The sequence below is a fragment of the Furipterus horrens genome, unplaced genomic scaffold (assembly GCF_987537825.1).
Source record: "Furipterus horrens unplaced genomic scaffold, mFurHor1.1.pri manual_scaffold_4, whole genome shotgun sequence".
Lineage (NCBI taxonomy): Eukaryota > Metazoa > Chordata > Mammalia > Chiroptera > Furipteridae > Furipterus > Furipterus horrens.
This window is the reverse complement of record NW_028327174.1, coordinates 48,854,115-48,878,595: the sequence shown is the minus strand read 5'-3', so window position 1 is coordinate 48,878,595 and position 24,481 is coordinate 48,854,115. Positions and strand designations below refer to the sequence as shown.

General features: G+C 55.6%; 1 protein-coding gene across 1 annotated transcript in view; it reads left to right on the top strand.

The window, feature by feature from the left end:
- The window catches only part of HDAC7 (histone deacetylase 7), a 34,045-nt gene that overhangs the window by 6,946 nt on the left and 2,618 nt on the right, over positions 1-24,481 (top strand). Inside the window, exons 2-22 of the mRNA XM_090273062.1 lie at positions 8,185-8,235; positions 11,672-11,859; positions 11,998-12,088; positions 12,388-12,499; positions 13,115-13,230; positions 13,370-13,495; positions 13,822-13,913; positions 14,057-14,167; positions 14,308-14,488; positions 14,707-14,903; positions 15,134-15,310; positions 16,440-16,659; positions 17,947-18,080; positions 18,244-18,364; positions 18,622-18,671; positions 19,933-20,040; positions 20,971-21,026; positions 21,163-21,250; positions 22,635-22,754; positions 22,968-23,065; positions 24,183-24,301. Of these exons, the coding sequence (XP_090129188.1) occupies positions 8,185-8,235; positions 11,672-11,859; positions 11,998-12,088; positions 12,388-12,499; positions 13,115-13,230; positions 13,370-13,495; positions 13,822-13,913; positions 14,057-14,167; positions 14,308-14,488; positions 14,707-14,903; positions 15,134-15,310; positions 16,440-16,659; positions 17,947-18,080; positions 18,244-18,364; positions 18,622-18,671; positions 19,933-20,040; positions 20,971-21,026; positions 21,163-21,250; positions 22,635-22,754; positions 22,968-23,065; positions 24,183-24,301 (2,556 nt within the window). The remainder of the gene's footprint in view (positions 1-8,184; positions 8,236-11,671; positions 11,860-11,997; positions 12,089-12,387; positions 12,500-13,114; positions 13,231-13,369; positions 13,496-13,821; positions 13,914-14,056; positions 14,168-14,307; positions 14,489-14,706; positions 14,904-15,133; positions 15,311-16,439; positions 16,660-17,946; positions 18,081-18,243; positions 18,365-18,621; positions 18,672-19,932; positions 20,041-20,970; positions 21,027-21,162; positions 21,251-22,634; positions 22,755-22,967; positions 23,066-24,182; positions 24,302-24,481) is intronic.

Here is a 24,481-nt window from a genome sequence, read left to right as displayed (position 1 = left end):
CTACTGCCCCCAGTGAGGCAGGGCTCCGGGGGACCTCAGGGTCTCACATCCAGCTGGCGCTGGGGAAGGTCTGGGACGGGACTGCCCCCAGTGGCCCCGATGTGGAGTACCTGCCAGCATCTGCTCGAGTGACCTTTATGTTAGCCCCTCCCTGGCAGCTGTAAGAGGAGCATGAGGCAGAGGAGGGTGGGAAGGTCAGCAGCAAGTATTCCCAGCGCAGCGGCCCTGGAAGAGGCAGAAGGCATTTCTCTCAGGAAATGATCGTTATTCAGCCTGCAGGCATGCAGGCCTGTGTTAAGCCCTGACTTTGTGCCCAGCCCTGTGCTAGGTCCTCTCTGTGATTCAGAAAAGGCAGAGGATGCTGGGTTGTGGATCACGCAGAACCTCAAAAGACACGTGGTCCAAGAATTTAGTACGTAGAGTTGATGATGAGAACTCTGTGGCCTAGGTCTCTGGGAAGCAGAGGTCACATCTTGACTTTGCAGCCCCTTGGATGTGCCACTTGGTATTTATGTGTATGTGTGCTCATACATACATATTCTGTTTGTATTATTATTGAGGCAGACAAGCAAAAATTAAAAACCAAAAAACACCACTGTCAGAGATTACTGCCCTTCAGTCTCAGTGCACACCTTCAGTTTCATGACATGCCTTTCTTTATACACGGTACTTTTTACCAAAATGAGATTGCACGGTGTATGCTGTTCCTTCAGGCAAGGCTTTCCCTCTTCCGCCAAGGTAAATTTTCATTTCATTATCTCATCAAATTCCCAGTTGGCCAGAAATCGTCCTTCACAGCTGGTTTGTCTAAGTCAGTACCCAGGACCAGGCATCTGGCTCTTAAGGTGCCCGGAAGGCTGTGTAAGCACCCTGGCTGGATTGATGATCTGGAAAACCCCGGCTCACCAAGTCTTAAGGGCAGCCCTGGCCACAAAAGGGAATCATATCACCTGGAGAATCTGCCCTTCTAAAATAACAGGCAAAATGAGGGGGATACCAAGGCTTAGGCGGGATGACCATCTCGGGTGTATTCACCGTCATTAATATTAACGTGACTTCCCTCTTAGTGCCAGCATTCATCAATAGTTTGTTGCTGTTCACAGACCATGATACTCCCAGGCCATGGAGCAAGCCAGGATTCCCGCAATGGCCTCTGCCTTTCCCTAACCTAGGTGCAAGGGTGCCAATGGCCCTTTGGCTGTGTTCTTAGTCCCCAGGAGCCTGCCATGAAGGTGGGTGAGCCCTTCAGCACTAGTGGGTGCTCCATTCCTTCCACCTGCCCACACATGTAACATATGTGTGTGTGTGTGTCCTGAGAAAGGGAGAGCAGGAGAGCATCTCTTCCCAAGAGAATTTATTTCCTATGATGGGTGACTTGCTGTAGTTATGCAACCTGCATTTCTGTAGGCCTGACAGTTTCCAGGGTGCTTTCACACAGCCTGTCATCCTCCCCGGCAGCCCTGGGAGGTTTGCCTTGTTGGTTATACTCTGCTGGAGGCAGTGTACAGGAAGCAATAAAATGGTAACATGTACACTGAAAAAGCAGGGAAAATAGAAGATGAAAAAGGAAGTGAAGATGGGGTTGGGGAGTGCCTCCTGGAGACATAACAACATGTGAGGGACACAGGCAGAGATGATTCTCTGCTTTTATTTTCTGTTGTTGTGGCTGTTTTCTGGATAGGGGACCAGCACACTGTGGGAACATGCTGGCACTGGGAATCACCCCCAGGCCTTCAGAGACCCGGCCCAGCTGGGGCCCAGATGGGCCCTGTGGCCCTCCACAGAGGTGGGTGGAACTAGTTATACACACCAGTGTGGTGATTATGAGTTTAGGTTCTGAGATCCCAGAAGCTCTACTTGCCATCTGTGTGACCTCTGCAATTTTCTTAACCTCTCTGAGCCTCAGTTTCCTCCTTTGTAAAATGAGGATGATAACAGTTTCTACCTTAATAGGGTTGGTGTGAGGACCCAATAAGAGAGAGGCCTCGTACAGTTACCAGCACACAGTAAACATTCAGTACATTGCTGTTGATCATTACTACTAATAATTTGTAATTATACTATGATAACTATTAATATTAATATTAAAGTAACTTAAACTTTGCCCTGGCAGCCTCTGAGTGGCTAAGTGGCCTCCTGGGCGGCTCAGGTGAGAGGATTTGAGGAAGACCCATTTCCTGGCTCACGTGCAGCAGGGAGAGGCAGACAGGCAGGCAAGCAGGAGTCAGGTACACACACAGGGAGCCAGGATCTGGCCAAGGAGGGCCCAGAAGCCAAGGGAACAACAAGGAGGGCAAGTACAGGAGTGTGAGACTTCTGAGGGGAGAAGGAGAGGCTCTGAGAGGCAGCCCCGGGGCGGTGACCATGCTTCCTGTTGGGGCAAGTGCTGGCCCTTGAGAAAGACTGTCTGGGACTGGCTGCTAAGAGGGAGCAGCCGGTTTAAGTGGGGCACCAGGGGGTGGGGGAGGGGGAGAGACAAAGGCAGAAGCTGACAGAACCTCAACTCTTCTCCCTATACTACAGATGGGGCCCCCATCTAGACTGTTGAGGATATTTTGCTTAAGATAGGAAAGATGGTGGCTAGACATCCTGCTGAACTTCCTATCCCAGGGATTGGAGATACTGGTGCCAGGGAGTGAGAGTAAGTGGGAACTTTGCTTTTTTGAGTGCTTTCAGGACCTGAGAAACGCTGGAGCAGTCTGGACCAGGGGGCTGGGGCTGGGACTGGGGAACCTGCCTGCTCAGGAATTCCCTGGGTGGCAGGCAGGCTCCCCTGCTGTGAGGACAGTCTGGGGGTGACAGGAAGTGTTTGCTGGCCCCCCTTAGCAAGTAGCTCTGCTCTCCCCCTCACACCTTCACAAAGAGCAGGCAGGGAGGACCGAGTGGTGGGTCCGAGAGGCCTCCGGAGGCTGGCAGGGCATGAAGAAAACCCTGTTTTTCTCTGCCAGAGGACCGTGGGGCTCTCCAGGGAGCGCTAGTCCCAAGACCTGACAGCTGCCCACAGTCAGAATGGCCCAGCTCTCCCTGCCTTAGGGTCCAGGGGTCTCCATCCATGAGGAGTGGCATGGAGTTGAATAGAGAGAACTTGGGGCAGGGGCAAGGAGCCAGGGAGGACGCTTTTCCCACCCCCGGAGAGCTTAAGCTGCTGCTGCCATGGTTACGTCTGCTTCCTGTTTGATTCATCTCAAACACCAGAAAGGGGGGCGAGGCTCCCAGCTTGGCCACCACTGCGTGGGGCTGTTTACAACAGCCGCATGTGGGATTCCCAGAAAGAGACTCCAAACCGGACATCCTGCGGCTGCAAAATACCCAGGTGTCAAGAGCTAAAAATAGCTGCCACCCGGCCCCAGCGCGGGAAAGGGGCCTGCTTGCTGTGAAGCCGGAGGGCCAGTGGGCCAGCTCCGAGGCTCGCACATCGAGCCTCCCGCTGGCACACAGCTGCCGAGCCTGCATAGCTGAAGTCCCCTTGCCCTGGACTGACAGGAGATGCTGCCCTGGCAGGCCCAAGTCCCAGGCTACTCACCTGGGAGTCCAGCCTCTGTCCCCTGCCTGCACTGTGGACCTTGCTTTGGGATGCTAATGACAGGACCTCAGAGGGACTTGGGAGCATCTAGAGAAGGGATACGGCAGAGCACCTGAGAGCAGGGAAAATGAAGCCAAAGCTCCTCCAAGACCCCCTAACCTGTCGCCAGCCCCATGTTCCCACATGAAATCTGAAATCACTACGCGGAATCTGGGAAGCCAGCAGTTAGTTGCTATCCAGAGGTGATTCTTCAGGATTGTCTTCAGGGGGCCCCAAAGATGAAAGGCAGCCCCTACCCTCTGACCTGTGGCAGGGGTGGGGCTTGCTGCTGGTACTGGTCTCTGGGGGGCTGTGTGACTTTACCATCTTTCCCTGTGCCCAGCTAGGTCCTGCCTTGGCTCTCTGCATGATGGCCTGTGGCGTGAAAGTGCTGGGGAGGAGCAGTGGAGTGTATTGGTTGAGAACATGGATTCTGAAGCTTAATTGCCTGGCTCAGGTCCTAGCTAAGCCAATTCCAGGTTATGTGACTTCAGACAAGTTATTTGTTTAATACTGCTGGGCCTCAGTCTATGGATCTATTTAATGGGGATTAAAAACAGTAACCATTTCATTGGTTTGTCATGAGGGTTAGATAAATTAGCACACTTAAAGCACTTAGAACAACTTCTGGCCATACTGAAGTATTAGTTTACAGAAGTTCAGATGGAAGAGAGAGGAATGAGCCTAGTTGGGAGAGGCTGGCGATAAGAAATGGAGCCAGGGACCACATCTGGGAGAAAATGGATTGTGGTAGAGGAGGCAGGGTGTAATGCTTATGCCAGAGTGGAGGCTGCAGACAAGTTCAAGGGCAAGCAGTATTAATCACAACCATTAAGGCAGCACATGCTAGGTGCTTCACATACAGCATTGCTAATCTCAAATGACTGCTTTCAAGCAGATATTCTTATCCTCTGATGATGTGAGCAGCTGAAGCTTGACCAGGTTACACTGTGTCCCTGGCTGTTCCTGCCGGTCACTGAGAGAGTCAGAGTTTGAACCCAGGCCCATCTGACCTCAAAGCTAATGTCCTCTATTCTCTGGACACTCACTTCCATCACTTCATGTGGCAGGAGTTTCCAGCCAGCTTGCAGCCCCCTGGGTTCTGAATAAATCTGAGCAATAAGTAGCTCAGTGCCAAGAAAATGAGTAAGACAATTTCTGGAAGAGGGACACAAGAAACTGTTAAAAAGGGGTTGATTCTAGGAAAGTTCAAGGGAGTTGGATGAGTAAGAAACTTTGTTTCATATATTTTGAGGCTCTGAATCTTTTTGTATCTGTAAGCGGCATACTTTATAATTAAAAAACATTGTGAGCTTTATTTTAAACCCCTTAAGTGAGAACCAGGTTTCATTCCTATTTTCATCTCTTCAGCCCCTGAATGAGTGACCTCACATGGAGGCATCTGGGATGAACTCTTTGGGTTTCCCCTGCACAGGTCTGTTCTGGTCCGGCCTGCTTGTGACGGTGACCTAGCCCCTCTCCTCCTCTCTTCCCTCCTCTGTGCAGTGCGAGTGTTGGCCTGAACAATCTGAAAGCGCCATCAGTTCCTGAAGTTCTCAGATTCTGTGACCCGAGTGCCTTCAAGAAGTTTCTCTGTGCTCAGCCTCCCTTTGTGTCTGAGAGGCCTGGCAACCATGATGTTCTTTCTTGTGTTTATTTATTTTTGGTTCTTCCTGAAGCCATTTCACCCCCAGCTTTCCTCTCTTCTGCCAGCCCAATACGGAGTCAAGCTTTGTGCTGCCTGCGTCAGGGAAACAGAACCTGAGCCGCAACGTAGGGTGTGGAGGGGGTCAGCCCTGAACCCAGCACTTGGCCTCCTGCTGCTGCCTGTTTTCCTCTGGCTGCTGGGGCCTCCTGCTCCTCCTGTTAGCTAATCAGGAGACCAGGCAGGTGGAACAGCCTCAAAAAGGCTTTGGAGGTGTTGGGAGGGGGCTTCTGGGTGGCAAAGCCTTCTCCCTGGCAAAGGGCCTGCCGCACCTGGGAGAGCAGGTGGTCAGGCAGGGCTCAGGTTTCTGCTGGGCAGGGAAGCCCAAGACAGCAAGGTAAGAGGGAGACCAGCTCAAGCAGGTGCCCGTGGGTAGATCAGCGGCCTTTGCCTCTGCTCTGGAGATTGCCGAGGGCTTCGGGTGAACACATGAAGCAGGATCTCTGGGGCTGCTTGGTTCTGCATGAGAGCAGGTGTTCTGGTTTGGGGAGCTGACATGGTAGGACCAGTGCCTCAGTGCCAAGGACACTGCCTCTGCAGCCTGACTGTGGTTGCTTCCCAAGATGGCAGAAGTGGGGGATTGCCAGGATTCCAAAAGGAGAGGTCTCTGGACTATGTGTGGAGAAGGGTCCATTCATTCCTGATCTTATTTCAGTTTGGCTCCAGGTTAGTGGTAACAGTGCTCTGAGAGGGGCCAAGGAGAAGAGGGGTCCCAACTTTATCCCCAAGCCTGGGATAAGGATGCAGGGTGTTCAGCCACTGACTGGGTACCTTTCGATAACTTTCCTCCCTCTGGGACACAGGAGAGCTGTTCCCCAGGTCTTATCTCTGTTGCTCTGGGCTCTTCCGAACTCAAAGGTGGTCCACACAGAGCCAGGGAGTTGGGGAAGAAGCAGAACTTTTTCCAGCGATTGCTTTTGGAAGCATCCCCCGTTGGCAATACATACACACGTGAAAGTGCACGCGTGGGCTTGTGTGCATGCCTGCCACTCTTCTGAACGGAGTTTAGACCATCAATCAACATCACAAGACATCTCTTTGAAGCCAGGTAGCAAACATCACAGAGTGCAGGGCCATTAGTTTTTCTTCTATCCAGAGAGTGCACAGTGTCAGGAACTTGTGGTTACCAGGGGAGTGAGGCGCAGAGAACCCGGCTGTGTTCCCAAGCGTGAATGCTGCTGACCAGCCCTCAGGCAGGGACCGAGGGAGGTAGGAGAGAGTTCCCTGGAGGCAGGGATTCCAGGCCTGACGTGGCCTCTGAGATTGTACCCTGGAGCCTGGTTCAGAAGCCCCTCTTAGGGGACCAGGTCCTGCAGAAGGAGGAGGAGGTCCTAGGAGAGCCTGGGATGGTGGTTACCATGTCCTGTGGGAGAGAGGCTGCCTTCAACACCAGTATTCCTTGGGGCTCACAGACCTTGAGACAAATTCATGCCATGTCCTAGGCAGGGGGCCAGGAGATAGTCATTATGTTCGATTCACCAGTTTCTAACAGAGCCTGCTGTGTGCCCAGCAAGGTGTTAGGTGCAGATGGGCACAGCTTACAAGTGACACCCCCAAAATGATAATCAATGGAGTGTCCAGGTAGTGGACACAGAATGGGCTCTCTGGGAAGCCAAGAGAGGTCAGGGTGAGCTTCATGGGGACATGGGCTCGGACTGGACTTCAAAAGATGGGCAGAATTTGAATAGGTGGAGTGGCATTTCCCTACCAAACATTGTTATTCAAAGCATGGAGCCCTGGTGTTTGAATGCCATGGCGGGAGTCCCTCTGAGCCCAGAGTTGCCCCTCCCCCTGCAGCGCCTGCCTGCAGGGAGTTCTCCTTTTTGGCTCTAGAAGAGGAACTGTGGCTACCCCTTAGGCACAGACCCAAAGGAACAGCTCACCAGTTGTCCTCCAGAAAATATTCCTTCTGCCCAAAGAGGGCTTCTGGGTGTTCACCAGATGCCCTCTCAGACAGCTTTCCAATCTCCTGGCGCCCTGTCTCCTCGGCTCTGAGCTGGGACAGCAGGAGGGAAAGTGTCCATCTGGGACAGGTGGTGTCAGGACTCATCTGTGTCTTTCCCCACCCTCTGCAGTCTCTTGACTCCTCAGGACCTCTGATGTTGACCTGCCCTGGCCCTGCCATAGGGTTTCATGGTTTTGGAATGGGATGGGGGTCTGGGCTGGACTTAGGACCCTGGGACAGGTGGCAATTTCCAGAAGGAAACACTTCTGTTTTCAGGTTATTAGAGAAAAAGTCTGAGCAGTTCTCTTCTCCAAAAAGCTGTAGGGCACAGGATGGAGCAGTAGGCAGAAAGGGGTACCTACTCTGGGATCCTAGGGCTATGCATTCCACCACTTCACAGCTCCCACCAGATCTGCCTTGACCTCCGGGCCATGACCTGGCCCCTCCTGACTGTGGAAGCCTCTGGGCTCAGCTCCCCTTCTCCAAGCCTTCTCCCCATGTCCCTCCTGACATCTTTAGCACAGGCTCCACAGGTCTCACCAGCCATGTTGCCCCACCTCCGGCCCCACCTCACCTCCTGGCCTTCTTTCTCTTTGGGCTATGGGGCCCTGGGCCCTGGGAAGGTTGTATCTGAGCACATTGGGAGGGCTGAGGGCATTGTTGGGTGAACTGGGGCCTTCTTGGGTTCCTGCTTTGGACTGAGCTCCTTCCTGCAGGGTGGGCTCTCTGAGTCGCTTAGGTTGGGTGAAGAAGAGGGAGCTGAGGATTGCTCTCATCCGGCATGGGAATTTGAGGAAAAGAATGGGGTGGGGTCTTCTCTTTTTGGTTGGCTGCTGGTGGAGGTGCGGGCTTTGGAGGGCTCCAGCTGGATGGGGGCCTCCTGGAGTGGCAGGGTGTTTGCCTGGCTTGGCCCTCTGTCCTCTCCCTTTACCTCCCTGCAGTCCCTTCACTCCATCTCTCTTCTCTCTACAGATGGGACCCAGGTGACCCCGGGTGCCCACTGCCCCAGTCCCCCCAGCACAGGTAAGCATCACTCCTGAGGGAGACCGGTGAGAGGTGGAAGATGAAGGTGGAGAGGACATGAGAAGGGCGAGGAGCTGAGTGGTGGTGGGGCAGGGGAGTTGGCTGGGCAGCCAGAGAGTCAGGAGGCTGGGGTCCAGGGGCAAAGGGTGAAGTTAGGGTTTCATGGGAAAGGGGTGAGGTGTGGAGCTAAGGGGGGCAGTTCTGGATTCAGGCTGGCCCCTGTCCTAGGAAGCACGGCAGGAAGAGGAAAGGCAGGATGCTCTCCTTGTCCTTGCTGGAGGCAGGGAAACAGGAAGGCAAGTAGGAAGCTAATGTTTATACTCAGGCCTCTGCCTCACATTGGGCTCATGTTCTCAGCTCTGGAGTCTCCCAGTCCTCACGCCAGCCTGGCGAGGTGGGCACAGCAGCCCTTGCAGGACGGGAGGATGCCTGTGCTGCTCCGGTGGGAGGGGAAGGACCCCTCTTCCTGGTTCTCTCACCTTCCCGGCCTCCTGCTCTGGGTAGGACATGCCTGTGGGCTGGGCCTGGGGCTGGATGCAGGCTGCCCCCTCCTTAACTTCAGCCAGTGTCTACTGAGGGTCTGCTGGGTACATACCTGATGTGCAATAGGGCAAGGAGAAATGAAGGCCAGATATCCCTATTTGCTTCTATCCTGGCTGTCCAAAAGCTTACAGGCAGGTTGGGGAGACAGGACACATTAAAAAAAACAATAATAATTATAGTATACTGCAATATGTGAACAGTGCCAAACAAGGGGGCAGCTGGTTAATGTGTTCATCCATCCATTCAGAACACATTTAATTCACAACCTATTATAATTCAGTCTTCATAGATGTGAAATTTTCTAAAAATTACATACAGAAATTAGAAAAAGAAAAAAGGAACATTAATGAACCATGACTGTGCCAGGGCACCTTCCTAGGCATTTTGGGGAGCTACAGAGATGTATTCATTGATTCAGCTGGTATTTATTGGGTACCTGTCATGTGCTAGATACTGTTCTAGGGGCAGCTGGATAGGGAGCAAGAAACAAAAACAAGTCCCTGCCCTTGGAGCTTAACTCAGATGTGGTCCCAACCCATACGGTGCTTATGGGGCACAGAACTGTCAATGTGATCGAAATCCATGGGGTGTTGGGCTGGGTCCAGGGAAGAGCAAAGGCTCTAGCTGGGCTTGGAAGAAAGGGTAGGACCTAGTAAAGTAGAATTGAGCCCTGGCCAGTGTGGCTTGGTTGGAGTGTAGTCCAGTAAACCAAAAGGACACAAGTTCGATTCCAGGTCAGGACACATGCGTAAGTTGCAGCTTTGGTAGCCCCCATCCCCCTGTTGGGGCACATACAAGAGGCAACTGATCACTGTTTCCCTCTCACATTGATGTTTCTCTCCCTCCCTTCTCCTCTCTCTGATCAATAAGCATGTCCTCTGGTGAGGATTTTAAAAAAGGGGGGAAAAAGTAGAATTGAGGAGTGAGGACAGCACCAGAAGGGAGACATTATGAGCAAAACTCAGGACAAAAGGCAGGTGGGCTTGTGAGAGAGTGGAGGCTGGTGGCTGCAATGGAGGGCTTGTGTTCAGATGCAGGAGGCACAGCTGCAGGAAGCTGGGTTAGCCACCAGACTGTTCAGACCTCCAAATGCTCAGTCACCCTGGGTGCCGCTCCCACACTCCCAGAAGCCTTTTGCTCTGGAGGCCATGGCAGTGCTGGGAGGGAGGAATGGGGCCGCTCACGGTCTGTGTGTGGCTGAAGCCACTAGCTGCAAGCCCGGTGGCCTGCCTTGGGTTCCTCTAGGTCCCTCTGGCATCACCAGGGGAGTCACCCCAAGAAGCCAGGACACCAGATGTGGAAGGACTGAGACCCTTCCTGGGGCCGGAATGTGTTGGCACTGGAGGCCTAGACTCCACCGGTGTGACTCCGAGTCCCCTGGTTGGATGCATAAACAAGGGGTCGAGGAGCCAAAGCTGTGAAGTGCATGCTATGGGCTGCGTCTGGTACACAGCCGTCCTCTCTGCTCCCCTGACATCTGGAGAGTTGTGTGGGCACCCCCTTGGCCTGCTCTTTGCTTGCTTCCATTTCACAGTGTGAGAAGATTAGAACGGGTGCCCCTTAGCGACACCCTACTGTGGGCCCCTCCTCCTTGCCCAGTGAGAAGCCCCCATGAGGGGAGACAACTTCCTGAAAGCTGATGGGAAAACGGAGCTGGAGCATTGGCCTCGGCAGGTTTTCAACCTGTCCCGAGCTGGGTGGCCTTCACCTGAGCCTCAGTTTCCGTATTTGGGACAACAGAGGAGTAAGCAGTATTTCCCAGGGAATGTAGGGGTGATGAGGTAAGAGGGTTTTGCAGCCACAGGTGCACATGTTCTACGGATGTTGAGACGGTGACTAGTAGTGGTTGAGTTGGGTCTGGAGGTTGCGTTTCCCGACTCCCCGGCTGGTGCTTTGCCATCGCACCTTCCAGTGTCCCTCAGCCTCAGGCCCTGAGGACAGCCTGGGGCTGTCCGAATGCGGGTTGCTCAGCCTGGGATGAACTGACAGCCTCTCCAGAGAGGTTTTGGTGCTGTGTGTTCTGTATTAGAGCATCTGCTCCCACCCCCACCTGCCTCCCCTTCTCTGAGAGCATCTCTGGCTGCTCAGCCCAGCCTGGCCCAGCTGGCTGTGCTGGTGGAGAACCTGGTCCGGCAGCTAGTTATAAATAGCCCCTGCACCCACAGCCTTGGCAGGGTGCTCCTGGCGTGGGTGCAGAGGACATTCGAGAAGAGGCAGCTGAGCCATGTCCTCACCGCTGCGGGCCCAGAGCTGGCGTGAGGGTGCCCAAGAGCAGGTTCCATGGGCACATGGGCTGTGCAGGCCTGGGGTGGAGGCCAGGGCTTGACTGTGGGTTTGAGGCACTGCTTCTTTATCCTCTGGGCTGGGGTAGAGTGGAGAGAAAGGAGACTGAGAGGGCCTGGGAGGTCCTTTGGGGTCGGAGGACGAATAAAAGGGAACTGTGTACCAGTCTGATCTCTTTGAGTGCTGCTCGTTGGGGGCAGCTGGACCAAATCCTCATTCCAGAGGGGCAGAAGGGAAGGAGGGGGCAGGGCTCAGAATGGACCACCAAACGGCTCTCAACCCATCTCTAAATCCCTGCAGCCCCAGCCTTCCGCCTGGAGAGGCCATGTATTTAGTGGAAAAGCAATATGCTCAGTCAGAATCTCAATCCACACCCACGAAAGAATAACCTTGTCGAGTGTAGATCACCTCCTTTCTCATGGGTGAAATGGAATTGAGAATAACCCTTTCTCCTGGGTATAGGACGGTGCTGAGGGTGAAGTGAGAAAAAGGTCCCGAGAGCATGTTTTGTCATTTTGAGTCAAGTGAGCCTGAAGTGGCTGATGAGGTTGTAACCATGCACCTTCAGACAAACTTTCCAGCTGACTCTGCTCCCTCTGTGTGTCCTCAGGCTGCCCCAGGCCCGGTGCGGACGCTCCAGGCGCTCAGCCCCAGCCCATGGACCTGCGGGTGGGCCAGCGGCCCCCGGTGGAGCCCCCACCGGAGCCCACGCTGCTGGCCCTGCAGCATCCCCAGCACCTGCACCACCACCTCTTCCTGGCAGGCCTGCAACAGCAGCGCTCGGTGGAGCCCATGAGGGTAAAGATAGAGCCCCCTGCACACGGGACAGCCTCGAGCTCAGCCCCCAGACCTCCTCCTTCCCTTCAGCCTCCCCCCAGATCCTCGTCTCAGTCCTCAACTCCTTGCGCCTTCCTGGGCGGCTGGCCCTGCCCACAGCTCTCAATGGACACACCGATGCCTGAGTTGCCGGTGGGGCAACAGGAGCAGGAGCTGCGGCAACTTCTCAATAAGGACAAGAGCAAGCGAAGTAAGGATAGAGGCCGCCTGGCCTGGTGTCCACGGCCCACCCACCTGGGCATGTAAAGGCTGGGTTGGGAATGACGCCAGCTTGGGGCTCCCTCTGCTTGACGGGCTCTGCCTGTGACTGTAGGTGGTGGCGGACATGGTGGGGTGGGGGGCGAGGTGGGGCCTTGGACTTGGCTCTTGCCGGAGGAATCCCTGGAACACCTTGCACTGGGGATGCGGACAAGGCCACAGGCAGAGAATGTGCAAGGAGGCCACCTGTCCACCCACCCAAGACCCACTCATGGTTTTCTGCCCCTGCAGGTGCTGTGGCCAGCAGTGTAGTTAAGCAGAAGCTGGCGGAGGTGATTCTGAAGAAACAGCAGGCGGCCTTAGAGAGAACAGTCCATCCCAGTAGCCCCAGCATTCCCTACAGGTAATCCCTCTCCCACCTGCTCCTTCATGTCTCTGCCGCTCCCTCTCCTCCCGATATGTCCTCCTGTGAGCACTGCTACACCCCTCCTCCTTCCCCCAGGTGCCTATCACCTGATCTCCTCCCTTAGTAATACCTGTCCCAGGCCTGTCTTCCAAGTGACACCTGCCCTCTTCTCTCCTTTCATGATCTCTCCCCATCCCCCACCTGGGGCCCTTCCTCCTGCGTGTGCGCATGCACACACTCACACACATTCAACACTGGCTTTCTTCCACACGAGTCCCTTCTCTTTTGGTGTCTCCCCTAAGCACAAAAATATCCTGGTTCCTTGAGCAGGTTCCTCCCACCAGAGAGAGTCCCTACTGTGTCTGGGACCCTAGCTCCTCTGCCTAGACCAGAGGTCTCCCTGTGGGCTGCTGGTCAGGTGGGTGGCCCAGTGCTGCCCACCCCGGAGATGGCCCTGTTCCTTCCAGTCCCACACCGCCCATCCTGCTGGCTGCCACCTCCCCTGGCAGGTCCCATGGCCCTGCTCAGGAAGGGGACCCGGGGGAAGGAGATGGCTGCCAGGCCTCTGGGCATCCTCGCCCCCCTGAAGCAGCCTTGGCACCCACCCCACAGAACTCTCGAGCCCTTGGAGACTGAAGGAGCTGCCCGTTCCATGCTCAGCAGCTTTCTGCCTCCTGTTCCCAGCCTGACCGGTGACACACCAGAACACTTCCCACTGCGTAAGACAGGTGAGTGGGACAGGCAGTCAGGGGACCCTCCTAGGGAAGTAAGGGGTGGGCCTTGAACACAGGATGACTGGGAGTGGGGGCGAACGGGCAGAGATGAGGACGGTGGGTGTGGGGCCGCGTAACGCTGGAGCTCTCACAGTCTCTGAGCCCAACCTGAAGCTGCGCTACAAGCCCAAGAAATCCCTGGAGCGGAGGAAGAACCCACTGCTCAGAAAGGAGAGCGCTCCACCCAGTCTCCGGCGGCGGCCGGCAGAGACCCTTGGAGGTGAGGACCAGCAGTGCGGGTGGGGGTGACTGATCTTGTCCTTTTGGGTTCGGTCCCACCAGGACAACCAAGTCCCTGCCTCGGGGTTACCGTGAGTGGGTGGTTGTACAGGGTGTGTCCTACATGCTTGCCAGGGGGTGAGTTGGGCTGAAAGGCAGCTCCTGCCCAGAAAGGGCGCCTTGATTTAAAAAAAAACGTCCAAAGGCTAGTGATGACCTGCCTTCTCCCTGCCTTTCTGGGAGGAAAGCAGGAAGCAGAGGCCACCCTTCTGTCTACTGGCCGCTGCCTGGTCTCTGACTGTGCCTCCCTCTCTCCCCAACCCCCAGACTCCTCCCCCAGCAGTAGCAGCACACCTGCGTCAGGGTGCAGCTCTCCCAATGACAGCGAGCATGGGCCCAACCCCATCCTGGGCTCCGAGGTAAGGCCTTGCTGGCTGGACTCTCCAGGGGCAGTTCTGAGGCTCAGTCTTCCTCTCAGTAAGGGGCCCTGGGTGTTCCGGGGAAGGTGTGGCCAGGGGTGAAGGTCTGGGACCGGTGACCCCTGCCCTGCTCCCCATGGCAGGCGCTCTTGGGCCAGCGGCTGCGGCGGCAGGAGACCTCTCTGGCCCCGTTCGCCTTGCCGACAGTGTCCTTGCTGCCCACAATCACACTGGGGCTGCCTGCCCCTGCCAGGGTGAGTGGCTGAGGTGCCCTCCCCCATGCCAAGCTCCCCAGTTTCCTTCATTTCCTTCTCCTGCTGCCTCACCCCATCCCCTTCACTGTTCTCTCTGCTGGAATCTGCTTCCCTGTGACTCCTTTCCCCCTCTCCACCAGGCTGATGGTGACCGCAGGACCCATCCAACTCTGGGCCCCCGGGGGCCGGTTCTAGGGAGCCCCCATGCTCCCCTCTTCCTGCCCCACGGCCTGGAGCCCGAGGCTGGGGGCACCTTGCCCTCTCGCCTGCAGCCTATTCTCCTCCTGGATCCCTCAGTCTCTCACACCCCTCTGCTGACTGGTGAGTCCCATTGTTTCTCCAGGGGAGGGACTGGATCCCTGCACCCTGGTAGGGTCCAAGCCTGGGACAAGTTCCATCCTTCCTGCCCACTCTGCTGCCCCACCCCCCACATCTTTCTGTGCATCTCCCTGCTGAGTCCCTCTCCCCTACCCACCTTGCTTCTTTCCATTCTTCCCTGTGGTTCCCTCCTTATGCCCCTCCCACCACATTCTTTCCAGTGCCCGGGCTTGGGCCCCTGCCCTTCCACTTTGCCCAGTCCTTACTGACCACCGAGCGGCTCTCCGGGTCAGGCCTCCATCGGCCGCTGAGCCGGACCCGCTCAGAGCCTTTGCCCCCAAGTGCCACCGCCCCCCCATCACTGGGCCCCCTGCAGCCCCGCCTGGAGCGGCTCAAACCTCACGTGCAGCTGATCAAGGTGAGGGGAACTGGGCAGGGGAGGTGGCGAGGGGTTGCTTAACTGGGCCCACGGCTGAAAGAAGAAGGGAGGCTTTGGAAGGGCGGGGATCTGGAGGGCCAGAGTGAGAATGTGGTTCCGGGGGGCCAAGAGATGCGTGGCCACTGGAGTCCCAGCCACCTAGCCCACCACATCCCACCCAGCATCCCACACTCGAGCATGGCTTCTCAGCGGGCATCTTCCCTCCTCAGAGGCCAGCCAAGCCGAGTGAGAAGCCCCGGCTGCGGCAGATACCCTCGGCTGAAGACCTGGAGACGGACGGTGGGGGAGTGGGGCCACTGGGGGATGATAGCCTGGAGCACAGGGAGCTGCCGAGCCACGGGCAGCAGGAAGCCAGAGGCCTTCTTCCTCTCCAGCAGCACCAGCAGGTATGGCGGTGTCCGTGTGCCCCCTCGGAAGGTGTAGTCAGGAGATGCTGGGGACTGGAGTAGCTGGAAGTGAGGGAGATGGGATGTTCATGCAGGGAACAGCTCTGAGACTGTGCTCATCCTGCCAGAGCCACACTGAGGTGCAGAAACGCACACATACGCCCATGCACACAGGCATGCATACATGCATGCAGGCACACTCAGGTTGGAGCTGTGTCTGTTGTCCGGCAGTGGGGCTAGCCGTTCATGGAGCCGTGCACACATCTGCCCTAGGACTTCTCCCTGTGGCCAATTGCACTGTTTCCAGGAAGGTGGCTAGGGCAGGAAGGGGGCAGAGCAGGCTCAAGTGCTTCAGCCAGAGCACTCTCACCCTGTGAGTCAAGCCTGGGGTAAGGGTTTGCTAGGGCTCCTGTAACAAGAACGACACACTGGGCGCCTTAAACAACAGAAATCAGTAGGCTGGAAGTCTGAAATCAAGGTGTTGACAGGGTTGGTTCCTTCTGAGAGCTTTGAGGGAAGGTGACGTCCCAGGTTTTTCTCCTCAGCTGATATATGACTGTCTTCTGCATCTGTCTTCACATTGTCTTCCTTCTGTCCCTGCCTGTATCCAAGTTTCTCCTCTTTATAAGGACAAGAGTCTTATTAGTTTAAGGCTCACTGTAATGACCTCTTGTTAACTTGATTACCTTTGTAAAGACCCTGTCTCCTATTAAGGTCACATTCCGAGGTACATTCTGAAGGTTCGGATTTCCTTCATAAGTAGGAAGTGGGCCCATAAGACGTGGTGACAGTCCCCAAATGTGCAGTGGCTCATGCAGGTCCTCATGACCTTGAGCTATTGCATAGTCCTTGGAGACGTGATCCTGGTCAGAGCTAGGCCTGAGATCCCTCACCTGGAATCCTGAGGGTCCAGGGAGCTCTGGGGGAATGGGGTTCAGTGTAGGGTTCAGATCTTTCGGGGGCTGGTGGGGGAGTCAAAGGCCGGATCCTGGCTAGGAGGCAAGGCTAGAGGCCTCCTGGAATCTCTTTAGGAAGGGGGCCAGTATGGAGGTTTCTGAGACTTTGGGCAGAGCAGTACATGGAGCAAGATCCTGAGAACCTAGAGACTGAGACCCCTTGTAACCCTCAGGTGTTCCTCTGGGAGCAGCAGCGACTGGCCGGGCGGCTCCCCCGGGTAGGCACTGGAGACTCTGTGCTGCTTCCCCTGGCTCAGGGCAGTCACCGGCCCCTGTCTAGGACTCAGTCATCCCCAGCCGCGCCTGCCTCACTGCCAACCCCAGAGCCCAGCAGCCAGGCCCGTGTCCTGCCCAGCTCAGAGGGCCCTGCCAGGACCCTGCCCTTCACCACAGGTAAGACCTGGATTGGAGTGGGGTGGAAGGAAGGGGGCGGGACACACAGAGGCTTGGGCAGCAGTCTGGTCTGAATGATGGTGTCACTCAGGACGTTTTCGAGGTCACAGAGCACTTTCTTGGTCTTGTTTGATCCATGCAGTGTCCATGAAGCAGGGGGTGGTTCTCATTCTGCACATGAGAAGATCAGGCTCAGGAAATCTGAGGTGACAAGCTCGTGGTCAAATAGCGAGCTGGCAGTCAGGCCGAGCTAAGCATTGTCAGGATCCCCTGACAGCTAGTTCATGCCTTTCAAAAACTGTTTTTGCTCTGCTTGTAAGATGAGCTCAAAAGCATTTTAGAAGTTTTGAAAAATGCAGGAAAACATAAAAATAGAATAAAAACCACCAATTAATATCCTACCACCCAGAGGCAACCAGTCTTAAATGCTGCGATAGTGTGTTCATCTTTGTCCCAACCATAGGCACATATACAAACACTTCATATACCGTAAGTACATTGTACCCTGCTTTATTCATTAACATATTATGAACACTTCATGGTATAATGAATGTTTAGAAAGCAGGTTTTTATAGTATGTCACCATAGTATTTTATTTTTATTTAAAGATTTCTTACTGGTTGGGCAATTAGACGGTTACTCATCTTTCCTCACTGGGATTTCCTTATACGTAAATCTTCACTCACCCCTGGGATTGTTTCCCAAAGGTCACTCTAAAGGAGTGGCATCCCGGGGTCAAATGGTGTGAGCATTCTAAAGATCCCTGATGTCCTGAGACTTGCTGAAAGTGACGGTCTCCCTGGCAGTGTACAGGGCCCTCTGCTAGGCGTCCTGCTAAAAACAGCCACTTCCCCAAAACTGCATTTGCTTTGTCACATGGCCCAGGGTCACTGTGGGCTTCCCAGCTCCCAGTTTTGGGGTTTCTGAGGAATTCTTTCTCCTCTTGCTCCCCCTTGGTACCTATTTGAGTCAAGACATCACACGTGAGCACCAGGCCTCCCTCTGCTAGTCTGAGTTCTCCAGGCTGTGGTAGAGGCGGTAGGCCACATGAGAAGGGTCAGTGTGTCAGGAAGACAGTGGCCGTGTGGCAGTCATGTTGGCTAGGGCTGTGTTGGTGTTTGTGTGAGGTCATGAGGCTGCCTGGTAAGCAGCTGGGGATGTGAGTTGATGGGCCGAGGTTCAGGATGGGGTGCGGGGTGTGTGCACCAGGCCTGGTTCCATGTGGGAGATAGGGGGCAGGCACTGGGGACTCCCTGGGGTCCTGGTTCTGACCCCTGCTCCTGCCAGGGCTGGTCTATGACTCAGTCATGCTGAAGCACCAGTGCTCCTGCGGAGACAACAGCAGGCACCCAGAGCACGCGGGCCGCATCCAGAGCATCTGGTCCCGGCTGCAGGAGCGGGGGCTTCGAAGCCAGTGTGAGGTGAGGAGGTGGGGTGGGGGCTGTGGAACTGAGGAGGTAAGAGTAATGGGAAGGAAGGGGGTAGAGGCCCTGGAGCCAGCATGAGATGAGGCACAGGCTGGCTGTTGGTAACTGCAGGGAAGGGGCAAGCAGGGCCTCAGGAGCTCTGTGGGCCCTTCCTCAGTGTCTCCGGGGCCGGAAGGCCTCCCTGGAGGAGCTGCAGTCAGTGCACTCTGAGCGACATGTGCTCCTCTACGGCACCAACCCGCTCAGCCGTCTCAAACTGGACAACGGGAAGCTGGCAGGTAGGGGCCCAATAGCACTGGGAGCCCCAGTATATCCCCTGGCTCACCCAGCCCACCTAACCCATCTCTCTCGTCTCAGTTCTGCCCAGCCTGTCCCTCCAGCACCCTTGACAGCCCCACGCCACCCCTAGTCCCTCTGCTGCCACCCCTACCTCGCCTGTGCACCCGCCCCAGCCCTCTTTCCAGGGCCTCCCTGCTTCCCGGCCAGGCAGAGGCCAAGAGGATTCAGCTCACGCACACTGGGCCTCTCTCCACAGGGCTCCTGGCTCAGCGGATGTTTGTGATGCTGCCCTGTGGTGGGGTTGGGGTAAGTGTGCGGGGGATTCTTGAACAGGCATTGCAGGGTTCTCGGATCTCCTCCTTTCCATTCCCCCAGGCCCAGCCCCTGCCTGCTTGTTCTTGTGGTTCTGCCAGACCCGGTGGGCCAGGGGTTTTCCCATAATCCCCCTCTGCTGGCAGGTGTTGCTTGTGGACAGGTGTGTCCTCAGCCCACCAGCCTCTCCCAGGTGTGGAGCCCTGCGCCTCTCACTTGGACTGTGCCTGGTCAATGTCCAGTGAGGCTCAGAGAGCAGGGCCAAGGTCATCTCACTTATAAGACCCCAGACTCCAGGAGTCGGGACTGGCCATTCCACTGGAGTGAGCCTGCAGGCAGAGTCGGGGCTGCCCATGCTGAGACTGTGGGGGTGCCTCCAGTGTCCTTGGTGACTCGGGCGCTTCCCTCCCACTCCCCAGCTTTCCGCCCTCCCTCCTTATCCTGCTTGGGGGGCTTCCTGCCTCCCTAGCAGTGCTCTCTGCCTGAAAAGGTCCTTGCAGTGGGTTCCCAGCCAGGTGTGTGGAGGCAGGGGATGGAGGCCTGTTCTGGAGGGAAATGGGAGCTGTAGCTGGGGGGACTATTGGGAGCCAGTCAGCGCCCTATTCACAACTTCCCATTTCTTGCCACTTTCTGATTTTTCCAACTGTTTTTGCTTCTGTTTTCTCCTCCCTCCTCTCCCTCTCTGTCTCTCTCTTTCTCTCTCTTTCTCCAGCCTCTTGAGACTCTCTCTGCCTTCCTCGCCTCTCTCGGTCTGCCTCGCCCTCCCCATCTCCCCATCATGCCCCCCGGCCCCTCCCTAGCCTTGAGGCCCAGGGACTGGGTTTGGGGGGCCTCCCAGCCTGGGCTAGGGGCCCTGAGTGGAAGACAGTGGTGCAGACGGCCCCTCAAGCTCCGACCGTCCCGCAGGGCCTGAGCAGAGCCAGCTGGGGCTTAAAACCCGCTCCCGGCCCAAACCCCAAGTCCCGCCCAGGTAACGCCATGCCCCCTCCTCTGACCGGGGAGGCAGGCGCGATGCCGCCAGTGATTGCCGGCCAGATATGGGCTGGTGATGTGGACTGAAGCTGGGAAGGAGACGTCATGCTGGGACTGGGGGATACAGGAGGCCTTGCCTTTGGGCGGTGGGGCACTGGGGAGGCAGCACTGTCTGCCCAGCTCCCTGCCCCTGGGGTCCTGGCCATGGGGTGGGCACCACCCATGGGCCCTGGCTCCTGTGGGAAGCCTTGGACGATGCGGGCCCTGACTCTGGCCCCCACAGGTGGACACTGACACCATCTGGAATGAGCTGCACTCTTCCAATGCAGCCCGCTGGGCCGCCGGCAGTGTTACCGATCTGGCCTTCAAAGTGGCTTCCCACGAGCTAAAGGTAGGAGGTCTGGGCTGAAGGTGGTCAAGCCATGGAAGAGGTGGCAGGATGGGGCAGCAGTGAAGGCCAGACCCAGAATCCTAAATGTCTCATTTCTTTGAGATAGCACCACAGGGATTTGGAAGGGAAATCGAGAGCTCTGGGAATCAAAATGAGATATGAACCAGGCTTAAGTTACCTGGTAGAGAGTCCAGCCACTGTGATCCAGGACCTTGGATCTCTAAGAGATGCAAGCTCACGATCACCCAGAATCATTTAACGTAGACCATGGTTCTTTGCAGCCTGAACTTTTATAGACTGAGTTGGTGCTCTGGGCTGGACACCTTACAGGGACTTGTCCTAATGTCCACCCTCCCTCCCCGTTGTTTAGGAGCTCAGCACAAGGTGGTCACGGTGTCCTCAGTGTCGTTGCCCCTTGGTGGGTCTTTGCAGTTAAGGGAGCAGCCCGGGGTTGAAACTCCTGGCTCCACCATTTACAACCAAGCAACTTTGCACAAGTTGCTTAACCTGCCTAAGCTTCAGATTTCTCATGCCTGTAAACTAGAGATAATAATGTTTATCTTATGAGATATTGTGAGGATTAGATAACATTGACCTTGGAGAAATGTTGTGAGGATGAAATCCAGTGTTTATAAAGTGCTTAACACAGTGCCAGGCACGTAGTTTTGGCTCAACAAAACAGCTGTTTTTATTACAAAGTGCTAACAGCCAGGACACACTAGGGAGGGGGGTTCTGTGTTCACCCAGTGGAAAGCAGAGGGTGCCCAGCCTGGGGGCTGAGCACCTGGGCACTTCAGATCCGTCCTGGTCCTGGTTAGCTGTTTCCCTATGTCTCCTTCTCTGGGGAGGAGCCTGGGCCTGGGGACAGGTTCATGGAGATGGGGTCGGAGAGTTCGCTGTTTGGTCGATAAGCATTCTTTCCATTTCCAGAATGGCTTTGCTGTGGTTCGGCCCCCAGGACACCATGCAGACCATTCCACAGCCATGTAAGGCCTAGAGGAGGCTTGGGTGGGGTGCGCCCTCTGGGGCTGGACCAGGCCAGGAGTGGGTGGAGAGGGGAGGCTGGAGAGGTGGAGGCACAGGAGAGAATGGGCTGTCAGGACCTCTCTTTCCTCCTCCCAGGGGCTTCTGCTTCTTCAACTCGGTGGCCATTGCCTGCCGGCAGCTGCAACAACAGGGCAAGGCCAGCCGGATCCTCATTGTGGACTGGGTAGGTGCCGGTGCCCCAGACCCGATATCCCTTGGGAAAGAGTCCTGAGTCTGGCATCGGAGATGTGGTTTCACCCTGGCTGGTGTGGCTCAGTGGACTGAGCGCTGGCCTGAGAACCAAAGGGTTGCTGGTTCAATTCCCAGTCAGGGCACATGCCTGGGTTGCAGGCCAGGTCCCCGGTTGGGGATGTGCGAGAAGCAACCGATCGTTTCTCGCACACATTGATGTTTCTCTCCTTCTCTTTCTCCCTCCTTTCCCCTTCTTTTAAAAATGTTCTAAAATCTTTAAAAAGAGAGAGAGAGAGAGAAATAAAATAGCCTTCTTAAAAAAAACCCAAAAGATGTAGTTTCATGGCCTAGCTCTACATTGGCCTCCTGAGCCTTAGTTTCCCCCTTTGTGTAAATGTTGAAGATAATATCCACATCACAGGGACTGTTAGGGTGCCCAGAGGCAATGATGAATGGGCATCCTAACCTGATGAATCTCGTGTACCTCCAGCTATAACAGACTCCCACAACGGGAGGAGCCATTTGAGTGCTGTCTTTTGGCTTCTGTTGGCTTCTTTCTGCAGATCTAACTCCTGCTTTTTTGCTATAGGTAGTGACAATACCAACAACAGCACATAACATTAACATGCCACTAATCGCATTCAGACACTGATAGTTTTTGCATGTGATGTATTTAATCCTGACTATAACCGTCAGATAAGGAAAGTGAGCACACAGAGGTTAAATAACTTGCACACAGCCGTGCACCTAGTACATACTGAGACTTGGATTTAAAACCAGGTGGTTAGCTCCAGCATCTAACTACGAAGCTGTCCCCCACTCTGCGTTGACATCTGTGAAGCTGAGGACAGTGGAGGAGCTTTCACACTTGTACCCATGCATGGTCCTGTGAAGTTACCAAGTACAAGGCCACGGCTATTCCTAGGACAGACAATGCTGGGTCTTGTGTACCTGTCCCTCAGTAACTGGGCTTGGTTTCTAATCGCCCGCTTCACTCTGTGACCTTGGACAAGACATAGCAGTGAGGGTTTCTGACATGTGTAATCCTGGACTCTTCCTTTTCCTGCCCCCCACACTCTCACTGTCAGACCTGCCCTTGGCGTGCTCCTCCCCTCAGGGTCTTGTATTATAGCCACCCCCACTCAGCATGTTATGTACACAGCCATACATATGTGGAGAGACTGAGGCTCAGAGAGGGCCCATGGATTACTTGGGGCCACTCAACAGTTTAGCTCTAGGGACCCCGGTTTCCTCACCCACAGTCTAGGATCCTGACCCTCAGAATGGTCACTGACCTCAACACCCTTCCAACCTGTTCCAGCCTCCATCCCTCTGCTTTCAGGCCTTCCCTAATCCACTGTCCATCTCCCACACAGGATGTTCACCATGGCAATGGCACCCAGCAAACCTTCTACCAGGACCCCAGTGTGCTCTACATCTCCCTGCATCGCCATGATGATGGCAACTTCTTCCCTGGCAGTGGGGCTGTGGATGAGGTAACCAACCACGTGTTGGGCCTACCCCTTCCAGCCCCACTGACTCTCTCTCACGACCCTTCCTCTGCCGCTGTCACAACCAGCTGTGTGATCCTGGGTAGATAGTAAAGCCTCCATCTCAGTGTCATGAGCTGGTTCTGCAGCACGAACACCCTGGCATTCCTCTCCTGGGACGCTGGTCTCCTCACGTCTCTCTCGCGTCCTCTTTGCCAGGTGGGAGCTGGCAGCGGTGAGGGCTTCAATGTCAACGTGGCCTGGGCTGGAGGTTTGGACCCCCCAATGGGGGATCCTGAGTACCTGACCGCCTTCAGGTAGGTGCCCTGGGGGCCCAGAGGAGGCCCGGTCCATCAAGGCCACGCTCTCCTGCCCTGTTTCCCAACAGCACCAGGTTGGAGGCAATCAGTTGGCTTGGCATTCTGTCTTCATTCAATTACCAGACACTATAAGCCAATCCCAGAACCAAGGCAAACAAAAGGAACAACACTGTTACCCTGGCCTCTAGTAACCTTCAGTCCCAAGGGGAAGACAGGAAACAGAATAAAAAAGTCAGAGGGTGATTTATAGAGTCACAGACTACCAAGAGCCAATGTTGAACTGAGTGCTGGGTGACAGGCAGGGTAGAGTGAGCAGAGCAGCCGCATTCAGTCAAAGAAAGCTGCCTGGAGGAGATGGGCTTTGTGTAGAAGATGAGAAACTTAAGTTGTGAAGAAAGAGGGAAAGCAGATGATGCCCACATCGGGGGAGGTGCTTAACAAAAGCCATTCTAGAAGAGCGGCTTTGGGCCCTAATATATTTCACTCTGGGGCCCCTCTGCTGCATTTGGGAAAAGGAACCCTGGAAGTGGGTCTCCAAATACTTCTCTGGAGATACTCTCCATGAGAGCTAATTCTGTAGGAGTTCTTGGCATTTGTGTGCTCATAGCCCAGGGCCTTGAAAGACACCAAATGGACCCTAGAACTGGGTCAGGGATGGAGGGGCAGCTGTGGGGGTGGCTGAGGAGGAGAGAATGGATCTGGGTAGCTCAGCATCTCAGAGTATAGTCACCCTTGTCCGCGCTTAGGTATTGAGTGGCGAGGTGTGGTCAACTTAGTCCAAAGTGGGTGGCAACCAGGTACTGAGTACTTGTAGTCCCTGAGGCTTAGTGACTTATCCTTTTCCTGTAACCCTGCCCACTGCACTCTACAGACATTGCCTTTGCCAGTGAAGAGCAGTGGGTAGCTGCATCCCTAGGCTGTGCAGGGACCTGGGTGGCCAGCCAAGGTCCAGGAAGTCAGAGGGATCACTAATACTTCTGGGAGACTGGGCATCTGGGAGTCCTAAGAGCAGGGTGCCCCACAGTACAGTTGGCGGTAGCGGGCTGGCATCGCGTGGCCTCTGTCCCTGGCAGCCCTGCACAGTGGGTGGGCCCTCCTTCTTGCACCCTCACAGGAAAGTCGTGATGCCCATCGCCCGGGAGTTCTCCCCAGACCTCGTCCTGGTGTCAGCCGGGTTTGATGCTGCGGAGGGCCATCCAGCCCCACTGGGTGGCTACCATGTTTCTGCCAAATGTAAGGAGGGCTCAGCCCAGGGGGCTGAGGGCTGGGCTGGGAGAGGAGGACTGACTGCCCAAGCAAAGGGGGCGGCGGCTGTGTCCTGCCCAGGACCCCAAGGGTGACGACTGGGATATGGCAGCTGGCCCTGGAAATTCCTAGGTTCTCCTAGCCTAGCGCAGCCCGGGACACTTTCTC